An 18,417-nucleotide genomic window follows, 5' to 3' on the forward strand; every position below is an offset into this window, starting at 1 on the left:
ATATGGTCTTCTGTGCGGAACAGGCACATCCATGGGCGGAGGTAGTCAATATCTCCGCATTGTCATGGACCATGGATCATTTCCTGGTCAAGGTTGGGCTGAAGGCCACTATTCCCCCCGTCTGGGTTGGAGGACCTATTAAAATGGCCCGCCCTCGAAGGTTGATGCAACCCACTAGGTTCCCAGAGGCCTTAGAGGGTTTGATGGCTGGTAATGCCTGCGATTCTGTTGAAGCTCTGGTCAATACTTGGAACAATGTTCTTACCAGAGCTATAGACACTATTGCTCCCAAGCGCCCTTTTTCAACCCACTTCAAATTGCAGTTCATGGTATACTAAAGATCTCAAATTAATGAAGGGGGCTGGACAACGGCTAGAGCGCTTCTGGCAGAAATATGGACTGATACCTGATAAGGGTTTTTCTTAAATCCTATGTAGTAGCAATAGATGCAGCTAAGAAGTCCTTCTACTCTGCATGTACTGCATTTGCAAAGTCTCGTCCTGCAGAGCTATTCAGGATGGTAAGGGACTTGGCTCAAATGTCCCCCACCCTCAAGTCTTTGTGAGAACCTACAAAAGTCTGCTCTGATGCTTTTAATAATAACTTTGCAGACAAAATCTCTCAGATAAGAATCAATTTGGACTCTGGCTTTACGACAGAGGCGACAGGAGAAGTATCCAGACCCTCCGCTTATACAGTTCTTCTGGATGCGCCGGGGGTTCAGGAGCCTCCCCTTCCTTCCCTCATTTCTTCCTTTGAGGAAACCAAAATGGAGCCCAAGGTGCAGAGCTGGAAAGTCAGGAAAGGAAGGATCTAGTTTGGAAATATAGCTGTCCCTGTATATTTGTGTTTGTGTATGTTTGCCTCTGCTGTTCTTATGGCTGGGAATGGAGCTGAGGACAAAAGAAAGGGTCAGTTTTGGGCAAATGCAGAACTTTTGTGCATCAAAGAGTCCAATGTGTTGAAATAGCAAAGAACTTTATTGAGAACACACAGAAATTCAGTGTTTAAGACAGAACTGCCCACTCCAATCCAAACAATACATTAAAACACCAAAACCTAAAACATTACCCTCTTCTAAACCTAGCCCCCACCTCCAATTCCCACAGTCTATGCTCTGCAGGTAACAAGGACCCTTTGCCATTCCCACAAACTAACCCTTTCTGTTAATACTGGCCTCCAACCTTCTTAGGCCAAAATCCCACAAATTGCAAAAGCTATCCTTCCCATAACTAATAAAGCCAGCTGTAACAAATCCCAACCCCCCCCCCCCCATCTACTTAACCTATACCATGACCCACAATCCCCAGCCAAATATACAACCCAAAGTAATTTTCTATACTATTAGCAATGAAAACCTAATCTTAACAAAGTATAACTTTAAAACATAAACAGACATATGGACAGACAAACCTTACAAACAATATCACAAGGGCCTGTTTTGGACTGTTGGATTGAAAATGTATTTTTTGTATTCGTTATTGACAAATATAATGTTAGTTCACTACTGAGATTTTTGTGGCTTCTCTCCTGTGTGGACTCTCCGATGTTTCACTAGGTCTGACTTTGTAGAAAAACATTTCCCACAATGCTGGCATTTGTATGGCTTCTCTCCTGTGTGGATTCTCTGGTGTTTCAATAGGTTTGATTTCAATGAAAAACATTTCCCACAATGTTGGCATTTGTATGGCTTCTCTCCTGTGTGGACTCTCTGATGTGTTACTAGGTCTGACTTCTGAGGAAAACATTTCCCACAATGCTGGCATTTGTATGACTTCTCTCCTGTGTGGACTCTCTGATGTTTCACTAGGTCTGACTTCTGAGAAAAACATTTCCCACAACGCTGGCATTTGTATGGTTTCTCTCCTGTGTGGACTCTCTGATGTATCACTAGGTCTGACTTCTGAGGAAAACATTTCCCACAATGCTGGCATTTGTATGGCTTCTCTCCGGTGTGGACTCTCTGATGTGTCACTAGGTGTGACTGCTGAGAGAAACATTTCCCACAATGCTGGCATTTGTATGGCTTCTCTCCTGTGTGGACTCTCTCATGTCTCACTAGGTCTGACTTCTGAGGAAAACATTTCCCACAATGCTGGCATTTGTATGGCTTCTCTCCTGTGTGGACTCTCTCATGTCTCACTAGGTCTGACTTCTGAGGAAAACACTTCCCACAATGCTGGCATTTGTATGGCTTCTCTCCTGTGTGGACTCTCTGATGTTTCACTAGGTCAGACTTCCAGGAAAAACATTTTCCACAGTGCTGGCATTTGTATGGCTTCTCTCTGGTGTGGACTCTTCGATGCAGGACAAGGATTGACTTGTAAGCAAAATATTTCCCACAATGCTGGCATTTATGTGACTTCTTTCCTGTGTGGACTCTCTCATGACTCAAATGTTTTTCTGTAAAGAAGGACAATGACAGATGAGACTGAAAATCAGACTCAAGGGAGGAGGGTGTTGCCACATGATTTAGCCCTCATTAACCTCTCCTTATTTGCGATTAAATTAATAAAGTTGCTGTGAGTAACTTAAGTATGGCCCTGCTGCTTATGCCCCTAATCCCATTGAATGGTTGTATCCTTACTCATAGGAGCTAGCAAAAAATGGGGCTGCCTTGAGGGAATCAGTGGAAGCAGATAGTCAAAGGACTGTTGAAAAAATATTCCATTAACCATGTGCAAAAATACTTTGATTGACAGGTGGCATCATATCCTGTGAGACTGCCATAGAGTCCTGAGTCAGAGCCCAAGGCATGATGGAAGCTAACTGCAGAGGTCCCTTCATGCTGTTTCGCACCAGGAGATGACTCACAACCATCATGTACAGCTCACATGTGGATTGGTGTGGATTGGATTGGAGTTGTGTGTATAAGGGATGGTGAAGTTGATGGAAGTCGGAGAGGATTATTTTGTATTATTTTGCAACTCAAGATAGAGAATCTCCAAGGACCTGAATGAAATCTACTGTGTCTGTGACTTATCTTTAAGTATGGAAAGTGGTCAGTGTATTGCCAATACCTATATTTAGATATTTGCTTCCATACTCTCCTATGCTATTTTTGAGTTGCATCTGGGAGTGTCACCCTCAGATTGCAGTGTACATTGGCTTGTGAACATGGTCAAAATTCAGAGCCAACAAGGACCTTAGAGGCGGTGTGCTAATCCCTTTTGTCTGAGGTATTTGCATCAAAGACCCAATGCATTCAATTCGGTTTCACGCCATGCTTTCCCCACACATGAAATATGCTAAAGTGATATAAACCTTTCTGAACCCTCAGTTTCTGCCCCCAAGCAACAATTTCAATATAAATATCAGCCCCAACTTGCTGTTCTTTGGTGTCAGTCTAGTTACAGACAGACACTCTTTTTTTTCATGGCTAAGCACCTAAATGCATTCACCAACCCCAATTGTCAAAGGAACTACTGACCTCTTCCCAACCAAATCCTCAGCAATTTGAATAAAGGTCTGGATAGATGACGTGTCACCATTAACAAAGCCTTACATCTATTCACCACTCCCACCTTTGTTACCTAGTTCTTGCATGTGTGTGTAAACACTTACATATTTCAAATGGCTCTGAAGATCTGTTTGATTCAGGACTTGCTATAACTGAGCTGAATCTAGAGGTCACTATTGCCCCAGTAAACCTAATTCATTCTATTGAGCTAAGTACCAAATTCCCCTAAAAGCATAGCACTTGTGGGTGTCCACCCAGACTCCAGCATTTTGGGTAACAAAGGATGTCTTGAATCAACCATGGAGCTAAGCAAAAGAAACATTAGAGAAAAAGGAGTTTTTGTGTCCCCTTTCCTCCCTTCATAGATGTTACACATAACTGCTAAATGGAACCCCTAAATATGTCTGAAAAGAAGGATTTGAGCTGGTTCTCACCAGTTCACTCAATCCAGTTCTCAAAATCTGTCAGTTTGGTGGCTGCCTCCCAATCCCCAAGGCCTCTCTCCTGGCCCTTCCCAGAAGTCCCTTCCTCTCCGCACAGAACTAGGCGATCCTGGCTTTGCTCCTGCCTTCCCCTCCTGGCTCCCAGAGGCCTGATCCCCTTCACTTTCTCCCTCTGCTCTCCCACCTTGCCTCTTGCCCATCTGCACTGCTTTACCAGATCACCTTCCGCATCTTTTCCCTGACTTTATGTTTTTCACATTGCCACCATCTCTCTATCACAGACACACACCCACAGAGTGTGATGCACAAAAGGGACACTTTGAGGTCATTTCTTGGCAAGACAATTAATATACGACTAATGCATTAGGAAAGGCAGAAAAAGGGGTCCGGGACCTCGTTTCTGATATTAGTGAGGGTCAAGTGCAAGGGAGAATCCTTAAAACAACCTTAAGACATCTCTAAGACAGGGATGGACTGCTGTAGGGAAGTGGGGTGGTCACATTGGACCCCAGCGGATCTCAGGGGCTACCCCACATTGTGTCGCCTAAAAATATGGCCTAATGTTTTGCCCCTCAATATCCCACAGCATCCCTTTGGGGAAGTGGAGGCCATTTTGCCACTGTTGGGCCCTCTCTGAGCCATTGCAGGGCCAAGGAAGGCTTTTTTCCCCACAATGCCTCTCCAGAGTCTCAAAATGCTGGAAGAGGGGCTACAAAAGCCAAGAAATTTGTTCTGGGATGGGCTGAGGACCATTTAGGGGCAAAAAGCATTAATCTCCATGGCTCCTTCCCACAAAATTCCAGAATTGGCAGTTTAGGATTGGATATTTAGAATCCTTACAAAGTGGAGAACAATAGTGCCTCACTAAAACTAGAAATTCCAAGATTCCACAGGAAGTTGTTATGGCAATTAAATTATGTGTGAAAGGGAACTAGGAATGGTAGTAGAGCACAAGTTGAACATGTGTCAAGAGTGTGATGCAGCAGCTAAAAAGGCCAATGTGATCCTAGGCTGTATCAATAGGAGTATAGTGTCAAGATCAAGGGAAGTAATAGTGCCACTCTATTCTGTTTTGGTCAGGGCTCACTTGCAATAATCCTGTGTCCAGTTCTGGGCACCACAATTCAAACAGATGTTGAGAAGCTGGAGCATGTCCAGAGGAGGGAAAGCAAAATGGTCAACAGTCTGGAAACCATGCTCTCTGAGGAACGACTTAGGGAGCTGGGTATGTTTAGCTGGGAGAAGAGAAGGTTAAGACTGGATATGACAGCCCTGTTCAAATATTTGAAGAGATGTCATATTCTGGATGGAGCAGGCTTGCTTTCTGCTACTCCAGAGAAAAGGACATGGAACAATGGATGCAAGCCACAGGGACAAGAGGCTCCATTAAAACTTTAGGAGGAACTTCCTGACAGTAAGAGCTCTTCAACAGTGGAATATACTCCCTCAGAGTTTGGTGGAGCCTCTTTCTTTGGAGGTCTTTAAACAAAGGCTGGATAGCCATCTCTCGGGGGTGCTTTGAATGTCTATTCCTGCATGGCAGAAGATTGAACCGGATGGTCCTTGTGGTCTATTTCAACTCTTTGATTCTATGGCCTGTTACAGACTGCCAAAATAAAGCTGCTTCAAGTCTCTTTGGAGGTATGCTATTTAAATGATGCATGCATCCTAAGAATCCGGAAGCTGCACCAAAGCCACACTCCAGTGCTTAGGAATGGAGTGTGGCTTTGGCATGACCTCCGGACTGTTAGGACCCATGCATCATTTAAATAGCATACCTCCAAAGAGACCCGAAGCAGCTTTATTTTGGCAGTCTGTAACAGGCCTATAATTCTAAAGTGGAATCATAGCGCTCTGACAGTAAATTATGAAAGGACCCTCAGTCTTCAGAGGAAGGGCAATGGATTCAGGTTCCTTACCCACAGAGGCCACATTCTCGTAATTCTCCATCATTACAGAACTATACATAAGTTTCTGCTTTTTTGTCAACAGTTTCCATTCCTCCTCAGTGAAATATACTGCCACATCCGCAAAGGTCACCTGCAACAGAAAATAGCTCTTATCCAGAGAGTGACTAAACAAAAGGGGAGGAAAGCACATGGTGCATTGCAATTATTTTTTCAACAATTCACAATTTAGTCCAGGAAATAAACTTTACATTCTGCAAACAAACAAAAAGCTACAGCCTTTGAGATCCAGTTTGTCTCTAATCCTTTCAATGTAATATATAATATAATAAACAATATAATTTAGGCCATTTCTGGAATATTATACATTGATTAAGATAATGACTATCCCAACATGTATATTAGATATAGTCACCAATGAATTATAGTTCATTTAGTCATATCTCACCTAATTTCAGAGGCAAATTTCACTTTAAAAAAAACAGTTCTGGGGAGTACTCTGGGCTTTAGGGCCACTGGGCCCACCTTCAACTTAAGTCCAGAGATATTCTTCCATATCCCCCAGCATTTCACAGATTGGGAAAGCAAGACTCATGTGGAAAAGCAACATCAAAATGGGGTCAAGATGGCCAAAGTTGTTAATGATAAAGATCACACAAGCGAGGAAAGGTACAGCAGTTTGCTTTTGCCTCTGACTCCTGGCAAGGGCAAGACCCTGCTCCCTTCTCTCCTCCCCTCTTTTGAATTGATGGGATGCACACTCTTTTGAACTTGAAACACATTTTGCAGCAACTGAACTGACCTGAGGCGAAGGGGGAAAGTGGAAGGAGGAGAGTGAAATAGGACATTTTCAAAGCCCCTGAAAAAATGAGGTGACAGAGGAATAACCAGGACATTCTCTGCCAAACTGGGACAGTATGTTCTCTGCTTGCTTTCATGAGCCGGCCCAGACACAGATGAAAGTAATAGTCAGGATGGCAACTTACCAAAGAGTTGTTGTTCCTTGGCAGCCTCTTTCTGTTGGAGCCCAGCTCCCTCTGCTTGGCCTTTGTGTCGGCCATCAGGTGGGCGAGGGGTCTTGGTGGCCCTGCACTTTGGTCACTTCCAGCAAAGGATACTCCAAAGCCGTGTACAAGGGGTCCAAGATGAAGTTCCTGAGAAAAGAGACCAGGATTAGGCTTGGTTTGGCTAGAAACCCTGCAGCACTCAAAGTCACTGAGATCAGCATCCTGCGGGTGACATACGCAGGTGACTAATGTCTCCTTTGGTCCAATGCAGAGGTGGGCATCCCCTTCCCCCCTCTGCACCAAACAAAGCCCCCTGGAACTAGCATAGACTCACTGCAGCTCCCCTACACAACAGTTACTCCATGCCTTGTGAGAGTGGCTGGGGATCAGGGAATAGGGAATTGGACAAGGTCCTGACTATGTCCTAATAGCTAGATGTGAAATGAGTGCATTATCTCCTGCAGAGGTCCCCAGTGGCCCTCAGAGGAAGATTTCTTCATTTTGCTTCTGACTACAGAAACACAGCTGGATGTTTCTTTAATGCCTCACACCCAACAGTCTCACTAGGCATAGAATGGCCATGCGGGATGGCTTCCACAACTCTATGGTAGGACCTGGATCAGTGAATGGCCAGTTGTAGCCTGATTCCACCTGGAGAAACAATGGAGCATAGAGGGTTCTGCTGGGTCAGGCTGTCTGGCCTGGTGGTTCCTCATTCTCCCAATGGTCGAATCAGCAGAACTCTCTATGCTCCAGTGTTGCTCTGGGAGGAATGGGTCTACGGCTGGCCATTCACTAGGGAGCCCTCCGGTCAAGAAGGGCAGGAAAGGAGCTCTCTCTTCCCAGGTTGTTCCCCTTCCATGGGATCCAGCCTTCCTCCCAGGATCAGGGGGCACTAGAGGATTGAGCTGATGTGAAGGGAGCACCCAATTCCCATGGCAACCTTCTGCATGCAGAGAAGTCACAATTCTGAGAGTGTCTCTGCCCATGTGGAGAGTGCCCATTTTCCACACTGTTGCCTGTCCATCTTGTCTTGGGAATATCCTGTTCTAGCCACATGCAGACCTAAATCCTAGCCTGTATCCTATGCCTAGTCCTGATCAGAGTAGAATCACTGAATCAATTGGATTTATCTATATGTTGACTCACCAGTCACTTATGGTTTCAGTGGGTCTGCTCTCTGGGGTTAACCAACAGGATAAAGGACTCCTCAGATTTTTTAATGCAGGGATGCAAATTTTTAATGCTATTTCATCATCACTGATGAGAATTTGACTTCTCTTTCACAAAGAGGAGGAGGGGGAGGACCTGCTTTATGTCCCAGGTGGAGAAGCTCTAGCTCTTGGGCTGGATGATACATGCTTTACTTTACAGACCAAATCCACGCCCTCCCATCATCATGGCCCCCTCCCCATTTAGACACTGGTCAAAATAATTATTTTATTTTTGCAAATGAGACTATTTCTCTAAGCTTAACTGCTGTGTTTGTCTATGTCAGTCATAGCAGGATCAAGAAGTGTGTACTTGCTCCCTCTGCTTGCTAAAGCCACATAGAAATTGAGGCATGTACATTTGTGTGCATTGTTTCGGAATGGATCTATTGTCAAAATCACAATTTCTTCACTTTTCCTTGTATATTTTTTAAAAAGATGCACACTACTGAATGTGTTGCACTTGATATAACAAAAATCTATAAATGTATAGTTTATGAATGAACATTGCACCCTGAATTATACTCATTTTGGGGAAGTGAAGACATATGTAAATTCTTTTTATGAATGAAAGAAGTCATGCCAGACAAACCTGATCTCTTTTTTTGATAAGATTACCAGCTTGTTAGATGAAGGGAATGCTGTGGATATAGTATATCTTGATTTCAGTAAGGCCTTTGACAAAGTTCCCCATGATATTCTTGCAAACAAGCTTGTAAAATGTGGACTAGACAAGGCAACTGTCACATGGATTTGTAATTGGTTGACCGGCCGAACCGAAAGGGTGCTTAACAATGGCTCCTTTTCATCCTGGAGAGAAATGACCAGTGGGGTCTCACAGGGCTCTGTCTTGGGCCCAGTGTTATTCAACATCTTTATCAATGACCTGGATGACAGAATTGGGGGCATACTTATCAAATTTGCAGATGACACCAAATTAGGAGGAGTAGCTAATACTCCAGAGGACAGGATCAAGATTCAAAATGATCTCAACAGACTAGAAAACTGGGCCATAGCTAACAAAATGAGATTCAACACGGAGAAATGTAAGGTACTGCACTTAGGGCGGAAAAACGAAAAGCACAGATATAGGATGAAGGACACCTGGCTGAATGAAACTACATGTGAAAGGGTAGTAGACCATAAGTTGAACATGAGTCAACAGTGCAATGCGGCAGCTAACAAGGCCAATGCGATTTTAGGCTGCATCAATAGAAGTATAGTGTCTAGATCAAAGGAAGTCATAGTGCCACTATATTCTGCTCTGGTCAGGCCCCACCTGGAATATTGTGTCCAGCTCTGGGCACCACAGTTCAAAAAAGGACATTGAGAAACTGGAGTGTGTCCAAAGGAGGGTGACTAAAATGGTGAAAGGTCTGGAAACCTTGCCCTATGAGGAACGACTCAGGGAGCTGAGGATGTTTAGCCTTGAGAAAAGAAGGTTAAGAGGTGATATGATAGCCCTGTTCAAATATTTAAAGGGATGTCATATTGAGGAGGGAGCAAGCTTGTTTTCTGCTGCTCCAGAGACTAGGACCCGGAGCAATGGATGCAAACTGCAGGAAAAAAGATTCCACCTCAACATTAGGAGGAACTTCCTGACAGTAAGGGCTGTTCGACACTGGAACACACTTCCTCGGAGTGTAGTGGAGTCTCCTTCCTTGGAGGTCTTCAAGCAGAGGCTGGATGGCCATCTGTCGGGGATGCTTTGATTGTGATTTCCTGCATGGCAGTGGGTTGGACTGAATGGCCCTTGTGGTCTCTTCCAACTCTACGATTCTATGATTCTAATATGTCACAAAGTTCTAGTGAACACAACATACAAACACAGTCCCCATAAAAAGGAATCACTGGCGCACTGTGTGTCTGGGTCTGGATATCTCACTACCAACTTTTGGGAAGACAATGCTGCTAGAGACGGAATTTGTGGCTTTATGCCTGCAAAGCCTGGGCTCAGTCTCTCAGCTACAGCCCTTCCACACAATCCTGGACTGAGCCATTTAAACAAAGATCCTCTTTCAGCTCCAGGAATAAAGCCCTACCTTCAGTAGAAAGACCCTGATTCCTGCAGCACCAGAAAGGCCTCTTCTGCAGTCCTTTATATCTGGAGCTTCCCTGGGTCAGAGGCCGTCTCCTCAGCCATAGAGAAGGGTTTCTCTGAGTGCAAAGTAGGAGGAGGTCCACAGGGCTGAGGGAGGGAAGGCAATGGGGAAAAGATCAGCGCCAATGGCCATGGAGGGCAGAAGGTGACCATGACTAGGAAACTCCTCTGAGTCCCAGCCCTAGGAATGAGTGGCAGGAGTGAGTCCTGAGGGGGTCTCCTTTCCCAAAGGGGGAGGCAAGGACCGGTGGGATCCTCCCCAGCTAGAGCCCAAAGTGAGGGTCCCTTTCCCACCTCTCTCTCCCAGCCCCCAAAGCCCAGCCTCCCCACTGGCCCTGAGTCCCTGCCTCCCTTCCTCAGACCCCCACAGACCCCTTCCTTCCTTCCTTCCTTCCTTCCTTCCTTCCTTCCTTCCTTCCTTCGCCCCCAAAATGGAGAGCCAGAGGCACAAAGGGACACACTTCCTTCCTTTTGGCCCAAGAAGCCTGGCCTCCTTCTGACTCTGGAGCCTCAGGAGAGAAAGAGGAGCCTCGGTTCAACTGAGGCCTCAGAGAAGGTTCTGGAACATTATTCCCCACAATCACAAGCAGCAAAAAATGGCTGCTGGGAAGACAAAATGGCTTCCTGAGTCTCAGCGTTTTGCAGTTGGCAGTTTGAGGCCTTCAGGGAACCCAAAATGGAGGATGAAAGGGCCTCAAAGTCGGAAGGGCCCCAAATAGGATTTCTGATCCTAAAGAAAAGATTTCCTGATGGCACCCGATGGCTGTGAGAACACAAAAAGTCCCCAAACAGGATTTGCAAACCTTCACAACACCTAAACATTTTCCTGATGCTATTGAACCTCATCCCCTCCTTAATTACAATCAATAGTGAAAGATATTAATATTGATATTAAGAGTGCCCATCGTCCACAACCCAGCTCAGGTCTTGACTGCTCAGGGAGGCCAGTCCAGCTGCAGGTGGCCCTCCGTCCATCCGTCCGTCCGTCCGTCCTCCTTTCCTTCTGCATTCCTCCTCTTTTCCCCAGCATCAGCCCCTTTCCCAAGAAGGCTGCATCCGCACTATTGAAAGAAGGCACTTTGACACTGCTTTAACCACTCAGTGCTATGGAATCCTGGGATTTTACCTTTGGACACTTAGCCTTCTCTGCCAGAGAGCTCTCATGCCACAACAAACTACAAATCCCAGGATTCCATAGGATGGAAGCAGGAGAGTTAAAGCGGTTTCAAAGCGGATTATTTCTGTAGTGCAAATACAGCGGGAGTCGGTTGTAAAAGGATAGAAGCAGCCCATTCTTGTTTTTACTCTGCTAATAATGGTTTTCCTTTCAAAAAAGATGAGCAGTTTGCCTTTCAGTCTGATCTTTATTCTTATTCTTCTTGTTTGTTTGTATGTTTGTTTGTTTCATTCTTGGTAATGAGTTATTCTGATCTGTCTCCTTCCTTCTTGTCTGAAAATCTATTAATAAGGAAACTGGGGAGACTTTTTAAACCTCCCAAAGGAGCTCCTTTTCACTTTTTTGGGGGACTAGTCTCCTCTTAGAAGCCAAAGCCCAGTGTTTGTGAAGAATAAGAATAAGGCTTATATTAAAACTATCCTCCCCATTTCTGATCCCTTTTAAAACCCATGTTCCCCAGAAGGAGCAGAGCTGTGTAATAAGAAAACCTTCTCAGAAAAGAGACACAGATGGCACACAAAGGGACACACTTCCTTCCTTTTGGCCCAAGGAGCCCTGCCTCCTTCTGACTCTGGAGCCTCAGGAGAGAAAGAGAAGCCTCTGTTCAACTGAGGCTCAGAGAAGGTTCCAGAACATTGTTCCCCACAATCACAAGCAGCACATAATGGCCGCTGGAAAGACAAAATGGCTGCCAGAACACAAAATGGCCTCCTGAGTCTCAGCGCTTGGCAGTTGTCAGTTTGAGGCCTTCAGGGGAGAGAGAGAGACTGAGGGGAAGAGAGGAAGGAGGTCCTGGAGGGAGGGGGGCCTTGGGAGATATAGGGCCTTCCCGAGATATTCGGGGTTTGCTTCCTAACAAAGGGGTTTCTGTCCTCATAAAGGATTTGGGGCAAACTGGATCTGAAAGGCAGTAGTAGCCTTTTCTCTTGCCAATGGGACTTAAAGTGTATTTCCTGGACTGAATCTCCCAGCATCCACATGGCCAGAAAGAGGAGAGGTCCTGCCCTGCAGTAAGGCCCCTCCAGTCCCTCTGAACTAGGACTACAACTCCCATGTCTTCTTGACCAGACAGACTGGCAATAGCTCGCTTTCTTTCTCTTGTTGTGGTTGTGTGCTTTCAAGTTGTTTTGACTTATGGAGACCCTGTGGGAAGCTCTTCTCAGGCTTTTCTTGGCAAGATTTGTCCAGAAGTGGTTTTGTAAATGCCTACCTCTGAGGCTGAGAGAGTGTGACTTGCCTAAGGTCACTCAGTGGGTTTCTATAGCCAAGAGGGCATTCGAACCCTGGTCTCCAGGGTCATAGTCCAGTGCTCCAGCCACTAAACCACACTGTCTTTTTCGTGAGGCTTTGTTGTTTTTGTGGAGTGGTTCCAAGTCTTTGCCGACTTCTGGGGAGCCTCTCCTGGGGTTTTCTTGGCAAGAGTTGTTCAGAGGTGGTTTCCCATTGCCTTCTCTGAGGCTGAGAGAGTGTGACTTCTTGCCCAAGGGACCCAGCTGGTTTCATGGTGGACTGGGGCAGTGGACCGTGGCCTCCAGAGTTGTAAGCAACATTCAAACCACTGCACCACACTGCCTCCCATTCCCATGTACAACTTGAGAAATAAGTGCAGACTTTTTTCTGTTCTTCATCTGTGTCTTCAAGTCGTTTCCGACTTATGGCAACCCTAAGGCAAATTTATCATGGGGTTTCCTTGGCAGGTTTCTTCAGAGAGGGGTTGCCATTGCCATCCTCTGAGGTTGAGAGAGTGTGACTTGCCAAGGGTCACCTAAGTCCAAAACACACTGCAGCAATAATCCAGTCTGAGACGGATTTAACTGCCCTGACTCAGTCCTAGGGTATTGTGGAAGATGTAGTTTTGTGAGACATTGCACCTTCTCTTTCAGAGACCTCTGGTGCCACAATAAACTCCATTTCCCAGGATTCCCTAGCACTGGGCCAGGGCAGTTAAAGCGCTCTCAAAATGGACTATTACGTCCGTGTGTTTTGGACCTTACTTGGCCGCAAACTGTCCATAGCCTGCAATGCATCTCCTAATTCTGTTGGCAGTCCCCCCCTCCCAACAATTTCTCATTTCCACCCAAAACCAGCGCAAAGCTGGCAGATGGAAAGAGGTTTTAAAGCAGCATTTAAATCTGCCATATTTGTTTTTAAAAGACTAAATGTCCCAAATGCTATTATCAGTTTTGTAGCTATTATTACAGAAAGACGTAGAGTGCAAACTCCTCAAGTACCTTTATTTTCTGGAGTGAGATGGGCTTTTCCAACTGACTCACTGTGATGATCTCCGGTGGTCCAAGAAGCCAAACTGCGGCCCTGTAATAATAATAATAATAATAATAATAATAATAATAATAATATTTTTATACCCCTCTCTTCAGCCAAAAGGCTATCAGAGTGGATTACAAATTGTTAATTAGACATTTAGAAATTATGGCTCTTAGTCAGCAGACCCTTAACTTCCTTAAATCCTGCTGCCATCATCCAGTGAATTATAAAAGGGTTTCCCTTAACCTACACTGGGACCAGTTAAGGAACCTTATTTCTCCTTCTTTACTGATCTTCCCAAGCATCAAGTGAGCCAAGACATGTGGAAAAGGAGTGTTCAATAGTAGATATTTATTATAAATAACAAAATATAAGTAAAATATCAATTATACAAGATATTAAGAGTCTTGCAGGTACAATATTTGTAAGTATATAATATTCAATTCATACAAGCTATTAAATAAACAAATAGACCTAAACATCCAATTCTGAGACTAACTTCCAAGATCCGCTCTTTAACTCTCTCTCTCGATCTCCAACCGACACAATTCCCCCAACTGTCTCTTGGTCTCTCAGGCCTTATATCTCCTTCTCACGGAAGCTTCCAGAAGGACCTTCATCTTGCTCTCTGATTGGTCAGGAGAGCCTTCCGTAGCAGTGATGTCATTCTGTGTGGGATGTGGGAGGTACTGGGATTCCAGCCAATCAGGGCCAGGGATGGTGGGAGGGACTGGGATTCCAGACAATGGCAGCCCTCAGAGTGTCCTCAGGAGGACATCTTCTGTTCCTAAAAGAGCATTGAACGCATGCCTTTGAGACAGGGCTTGATTCAGTGAGGCTCCTGGTGAAGGCAGCTGGTTTGGAGCCACCATGAAAGGAAGCCATTCCTAATGGCTGAATATGTGGTCTTCCTATTTCTATTGCCAGGGAAGGGAAGAGGGCCCCAGAGTGTTCTCTGCCTCCAAAAAGAACTGGACCTCCATAAAGACTAGAAATCAAATAAATAAATAAATAAATCTGATTATTGGGTGATGCTGCCCTAGATTTCTGTCAGTTTAGTAAAGCAGATTGGGAAGACCTCCAGGGAAGAGCTTTCATTGCTAAACAAATACTCCCATCCCAGGAGAAATCTAGATGACCAGGAACACAGATTGCAGCCTTGTCTTTCCCCTCTCACCCCATTCTTGAAGATCCAGGGAGCTAAGGAAAAGAGAAGGGAAGATGTTCCAATATCTCCCACTCTCATGATATCCTGAAGGGATCAAATCATATTTGGGATTCACCCTGTGCTTCCCTCCTGAATCACTCTCTGGATGAGGACCATTTTCTATTGCAGATCACCTTTTGAGATGTCGCAGTGTTCTTCACAGAAGAGGAGGAAAGGCCATTCTTGAGTCTGAAGCAGAAATTTCTATACAGGATTTGGAAACCATGAAGCCCTATGAGGAAGGACTTAGGGAACTAGGGATGTTCAGCGTGGAGAAGAGAAGGTTAAGAGGTGGTATGATAGCCCTGTTTAAATATTAGAAGGATGTCATATTGAGAAGGGAGCAAGCTTATTTTCTGCTGCTCCAGAGACTAGGATGCAGAACAATGGATGCAAAGTGCAGGAAAGGAGAGTCCACCTCAACATTAGGAGGGACTTCCTGACAGAAAGGGCTGTTTGACAGTAGAACAAACTCCCTCAGAGATTTTAGTGGAGTCTCCTTCCATGGAGGTCTTTAAGCAGAGGTTGGATGGCCATCTGTCAGGGATGCCTTGATTGAGAGTTCCTGCATGGCAAAATGGGGTTGGACTGGATGGCCCTTGTGGTCTCTTCCAACTCTATCAATTGTAATTCATTTTGGTTGCATCTACACTGCAGAAATAGTCCACATTTAACTGCCAAGGCTCTCAGTGATATGGAATTCTGGGATTTGTAGTTGTGTGACTGTAAGAGGCATTCCAGGGGGAAGAATCACTGTGTGCTTAATAGACTATAGCAGTGTTTCCTAAACTTGTTCCCAGGATTACAGCTCCCCCGTTTACTGACCAGTAAAGTCCAAACCACTTGGAAGACCAGAGTTTGTGAAACACTGGTCATTATAGCAAAGCCTTTGACTGCATAGATCATGAAAGGCTATGGAAAGCCCTTAAAGCCATGGGAGTGCCAATGCCTCTGATAGTCCTGATGAGGAATCTGTTCTCAGGACAAGAGGCTTCTGTCAGAACAGAACATGGAGAAACAGAATAGTTCTCAATTGGAAAAAGCCTGAATCTTATCACCCCAACTGTTCAATTTACATGCAGAAAATAAACGAAGAGCTGGTTTGAAAAGGAGGGAAGATAAAAGGAAGAACATCAGCAATCTTAAGATACATGGACGATACAATACTACTATAGGAAAACACCTTGGACTTGGGACAATTACTAAGGAAGGTCAAGGAAGAAACTGCGAAGGCAGGCTTGTTACTGAACATAAAGAAAACAAAAATAATGACTTGGGAAGATCTACATAAATTCAACCTAAATAATGAGGAAATTAAAAGGTTTCTTGTATCTTTGAGCAAACATTGATCAGAATGGGAAACTGCAGTCAAGAAATCGAAACAAGACTATGAATGGGAAGAGTAGCCATGAAGGGACTCTAAAGATATACAACTGAGCACTAATGTCCAGTCCATTGTGTCCCCTGTTGCCATGTACGGCTGTGAGAGCTGGGCAGTAATGGAAGTGGATGAGAAGAACATAAACTCATTTGAGATCTGGTGCTGGAGAAGAGGACTGAGGATACCGCAGACAGTCAAAAAGACAAACAAATGGGTCCGAGAAGAGACCAAGCCTGAAATCTCCCCGGAAGCCAAAACAACTAAACTGTTGTATTTTGGCCACATCATGAGGAGGCATGAATAATTAAGAAGGAGAGTAATGCTAGGAAAGGTAGAAGGGAGTAGAAAGAGAGGAAGGCCGCATGCCAAATGGCTAGACATAATTCGGGAGGTTACGGGGCTGAATCAAGGGAACCTGAGCAGAGCAATGGAGGATAGAGGGGTTTGGAGGTGGCTCATCCACAGCGTTGCTGTGAGTTGAAGGCAGCTAATAACAACAAAGCAAGTAAAGACTTAAGGGTTTTATTTCAGCATCAGCTTCTGTGGGTTGTGATTCATTTCAGCTGCATCTGCACTGCAGAAATCATCTCATCTGACACCACTTTAACTGCCCTGGCTAAATGCTATGAGATTCTGGGAAATATAGTTTTGTGAGTTTTGTGTTAGCTTTCTCTGTCAGAGAGCTCTGGTGCCACAACAAACTACAGTTCCCACGATCCCATAGCATTGAGCCATGGTAGTCAAAGTGGTGCCAAACTGGATTATTTCTGCAGTGCAGATACAGCCTTTCTCAGATGCTTGGAGTACAGTATTGTAAGATCATATGCGCACACATACACACACACACACACATGCATATAGACATATGTGTACACACACAGACACACAATTAAATGATTGTGGATTGAGATCAGAATGAAAAAAAGATGGAGGCAATAGCTATTATAATACTATTATAGGTGATATATGTTTTTAAATTAAACATGCTGAATTTGTAAGATGCCTGAGTGGCTGCTAGGAAATGAAAACGGTTGCACTGTAAGAGAGATTTATTTTGTAGGATCCAGTTAAGGATCCTATTGATTCCTTTGGCACACATCTGTGGTCCAATCCTATGGTTTATTTTCCTTCTCCAAGATTAGTACACATAGAATTATAGGCCCCAAATGCATCATTAATGATTCCTTTTGAAGTTAATGAAATGGAAACATGCTGAACTATGGCTATATTATGGCCATTTCCCATTCTATTTTGTTTATCTTCAGTACATGAGGAAGAGGCTTAGGGGTCCATGTTGGGTCTGATGAAAGTGATGCTCTCCTTCATGCCATCTATTGCCCTTTCACTCAAGGATTTCCAAGATGTGTCTGTATGTGGGAAGACCAGCAGCTGCACAAGAGTTATGGGAATTCGCTTGTAGTGGAGGTGTATTTGGCCTAAAAACTCTAAAGGCACCAATGCCCATTTGATCTTAGAAGCTAAGCAGAGTCAGCCCTGGATAGTAATGGATGGGAGACTGCCAACAAAGGTCAGGTGCTGTAGGCTCTATTTCAGAGGAAGGAGTTAGCAAAACCATGGCTGAGTCTTTCCTTGCCTGTGAAGACGCATGACATTCATGGGGTCACCATACATTGACAGGCGACTTGAAGATGGTGCACACACACGCTCACAGACATACCTATTTGTATGTAATTCATTGAAATTCGCCTTCTCCCCCAAATTCTATGCCAATTTAATACCTGCAAGATACATAATCCTTCTACACTCTTCCCTTTTCTAGCACAAAAAATATGAAGCTGCTTTTTAGCTTTATGGAGTAGAGTTGTCCCTCCACATTTGCAGCTTTGACTTTTGCGGCTTTGATTATTTGAGGTTCCGATTGATATGTTCTCTCTAGGAATCTCTTGCACAACTCTGCCAGAAGTTGGCCATAGGTTTATTCCCTGCTGCTGGTTTTCTCTTTGCTGTTTTTCATCACTGTTTTGTTGAATCACTGTTGTTCTGCGTTTTGTATTTCCAGCCACTTCTATTCCATGCAGAGAACTGTGGTCAGTGGGTGACAGCGAATGAATGACTGTATTCTCAGAAGAGTAATAAATGGTAGACAGAGTGATTTTCCACCCCATCCCCTGGTGCTTCCTTTAAAGTATTTGGTGGGATGTGGCTGTTCGTGTGTCAGTCATCTGCTGGACATTGCCCTTGTCATCAGTGGTCACAAAGGATTTCCCTCTAAAGCTTGTGACATCTTCAGTACCCTA

The 18,417-nt window shown here is 44.6% G+C and overlaps 1 protein-coding gene and 1 long non-coding RNA gene across 2 annotated transcripts in view; both read right to left on the reverse strand.

Annotated features, from left to right (window-relative positions):
- Positions 1 to 1,328: 1,328 nt before the first annotated feature.
- LOC149285020 (uncharacterized) overlaps positions 1,329 to 18,417 on the reverse strand; it is a 29,785-nt gene continuing 12,696 nt past the window's right edge. Inside the window, exon 4 of the mRNA XM_089495926.1 lies at positions 1,329 to 2,236. Within this exon, the coding sequence (XP_089352052.1) occupies positions 1,505 to 2,236 (732 nt within the window). The 3' untranslated portion in view covers positions 1,329 to 1,504. The remainder of the gene's footprint in view (positions 2,237 to 18,417) is intronic.
- Positions 5,651 to 10,144, reverse strand: LOC149285021 (uncharacterized). Its single transcript, XR_016277803.1, has 3 exons — positions 10,071 to 10,144; positions 6,797 to 6,964; positions 5,651 to 5,943 (listed from the first exon to the last, which is right to left on the reverse strand). It is a non-coding gene; the product is annotated as an uncharacterized LOC149285021 (long non-coding RNA).

This window comes from Sceloporus occidentalis, unplaced genomic scaffold (genome assembly GCF_023333645.1).
Source record: "Sceloporus occidentalis isolate IW3139 unplaced genomic scaffold, rSceOcc1.0.p SCAF_86, whole genome shotgun sequence".
In the NCBI taxonomy this organism is placed as follows: Eukaryota; Metazoa; Chordata; class Lepidosauria; order Squamata; family Phrynosomatidae; genus Sceloporus; species Sceloporus occidentalis.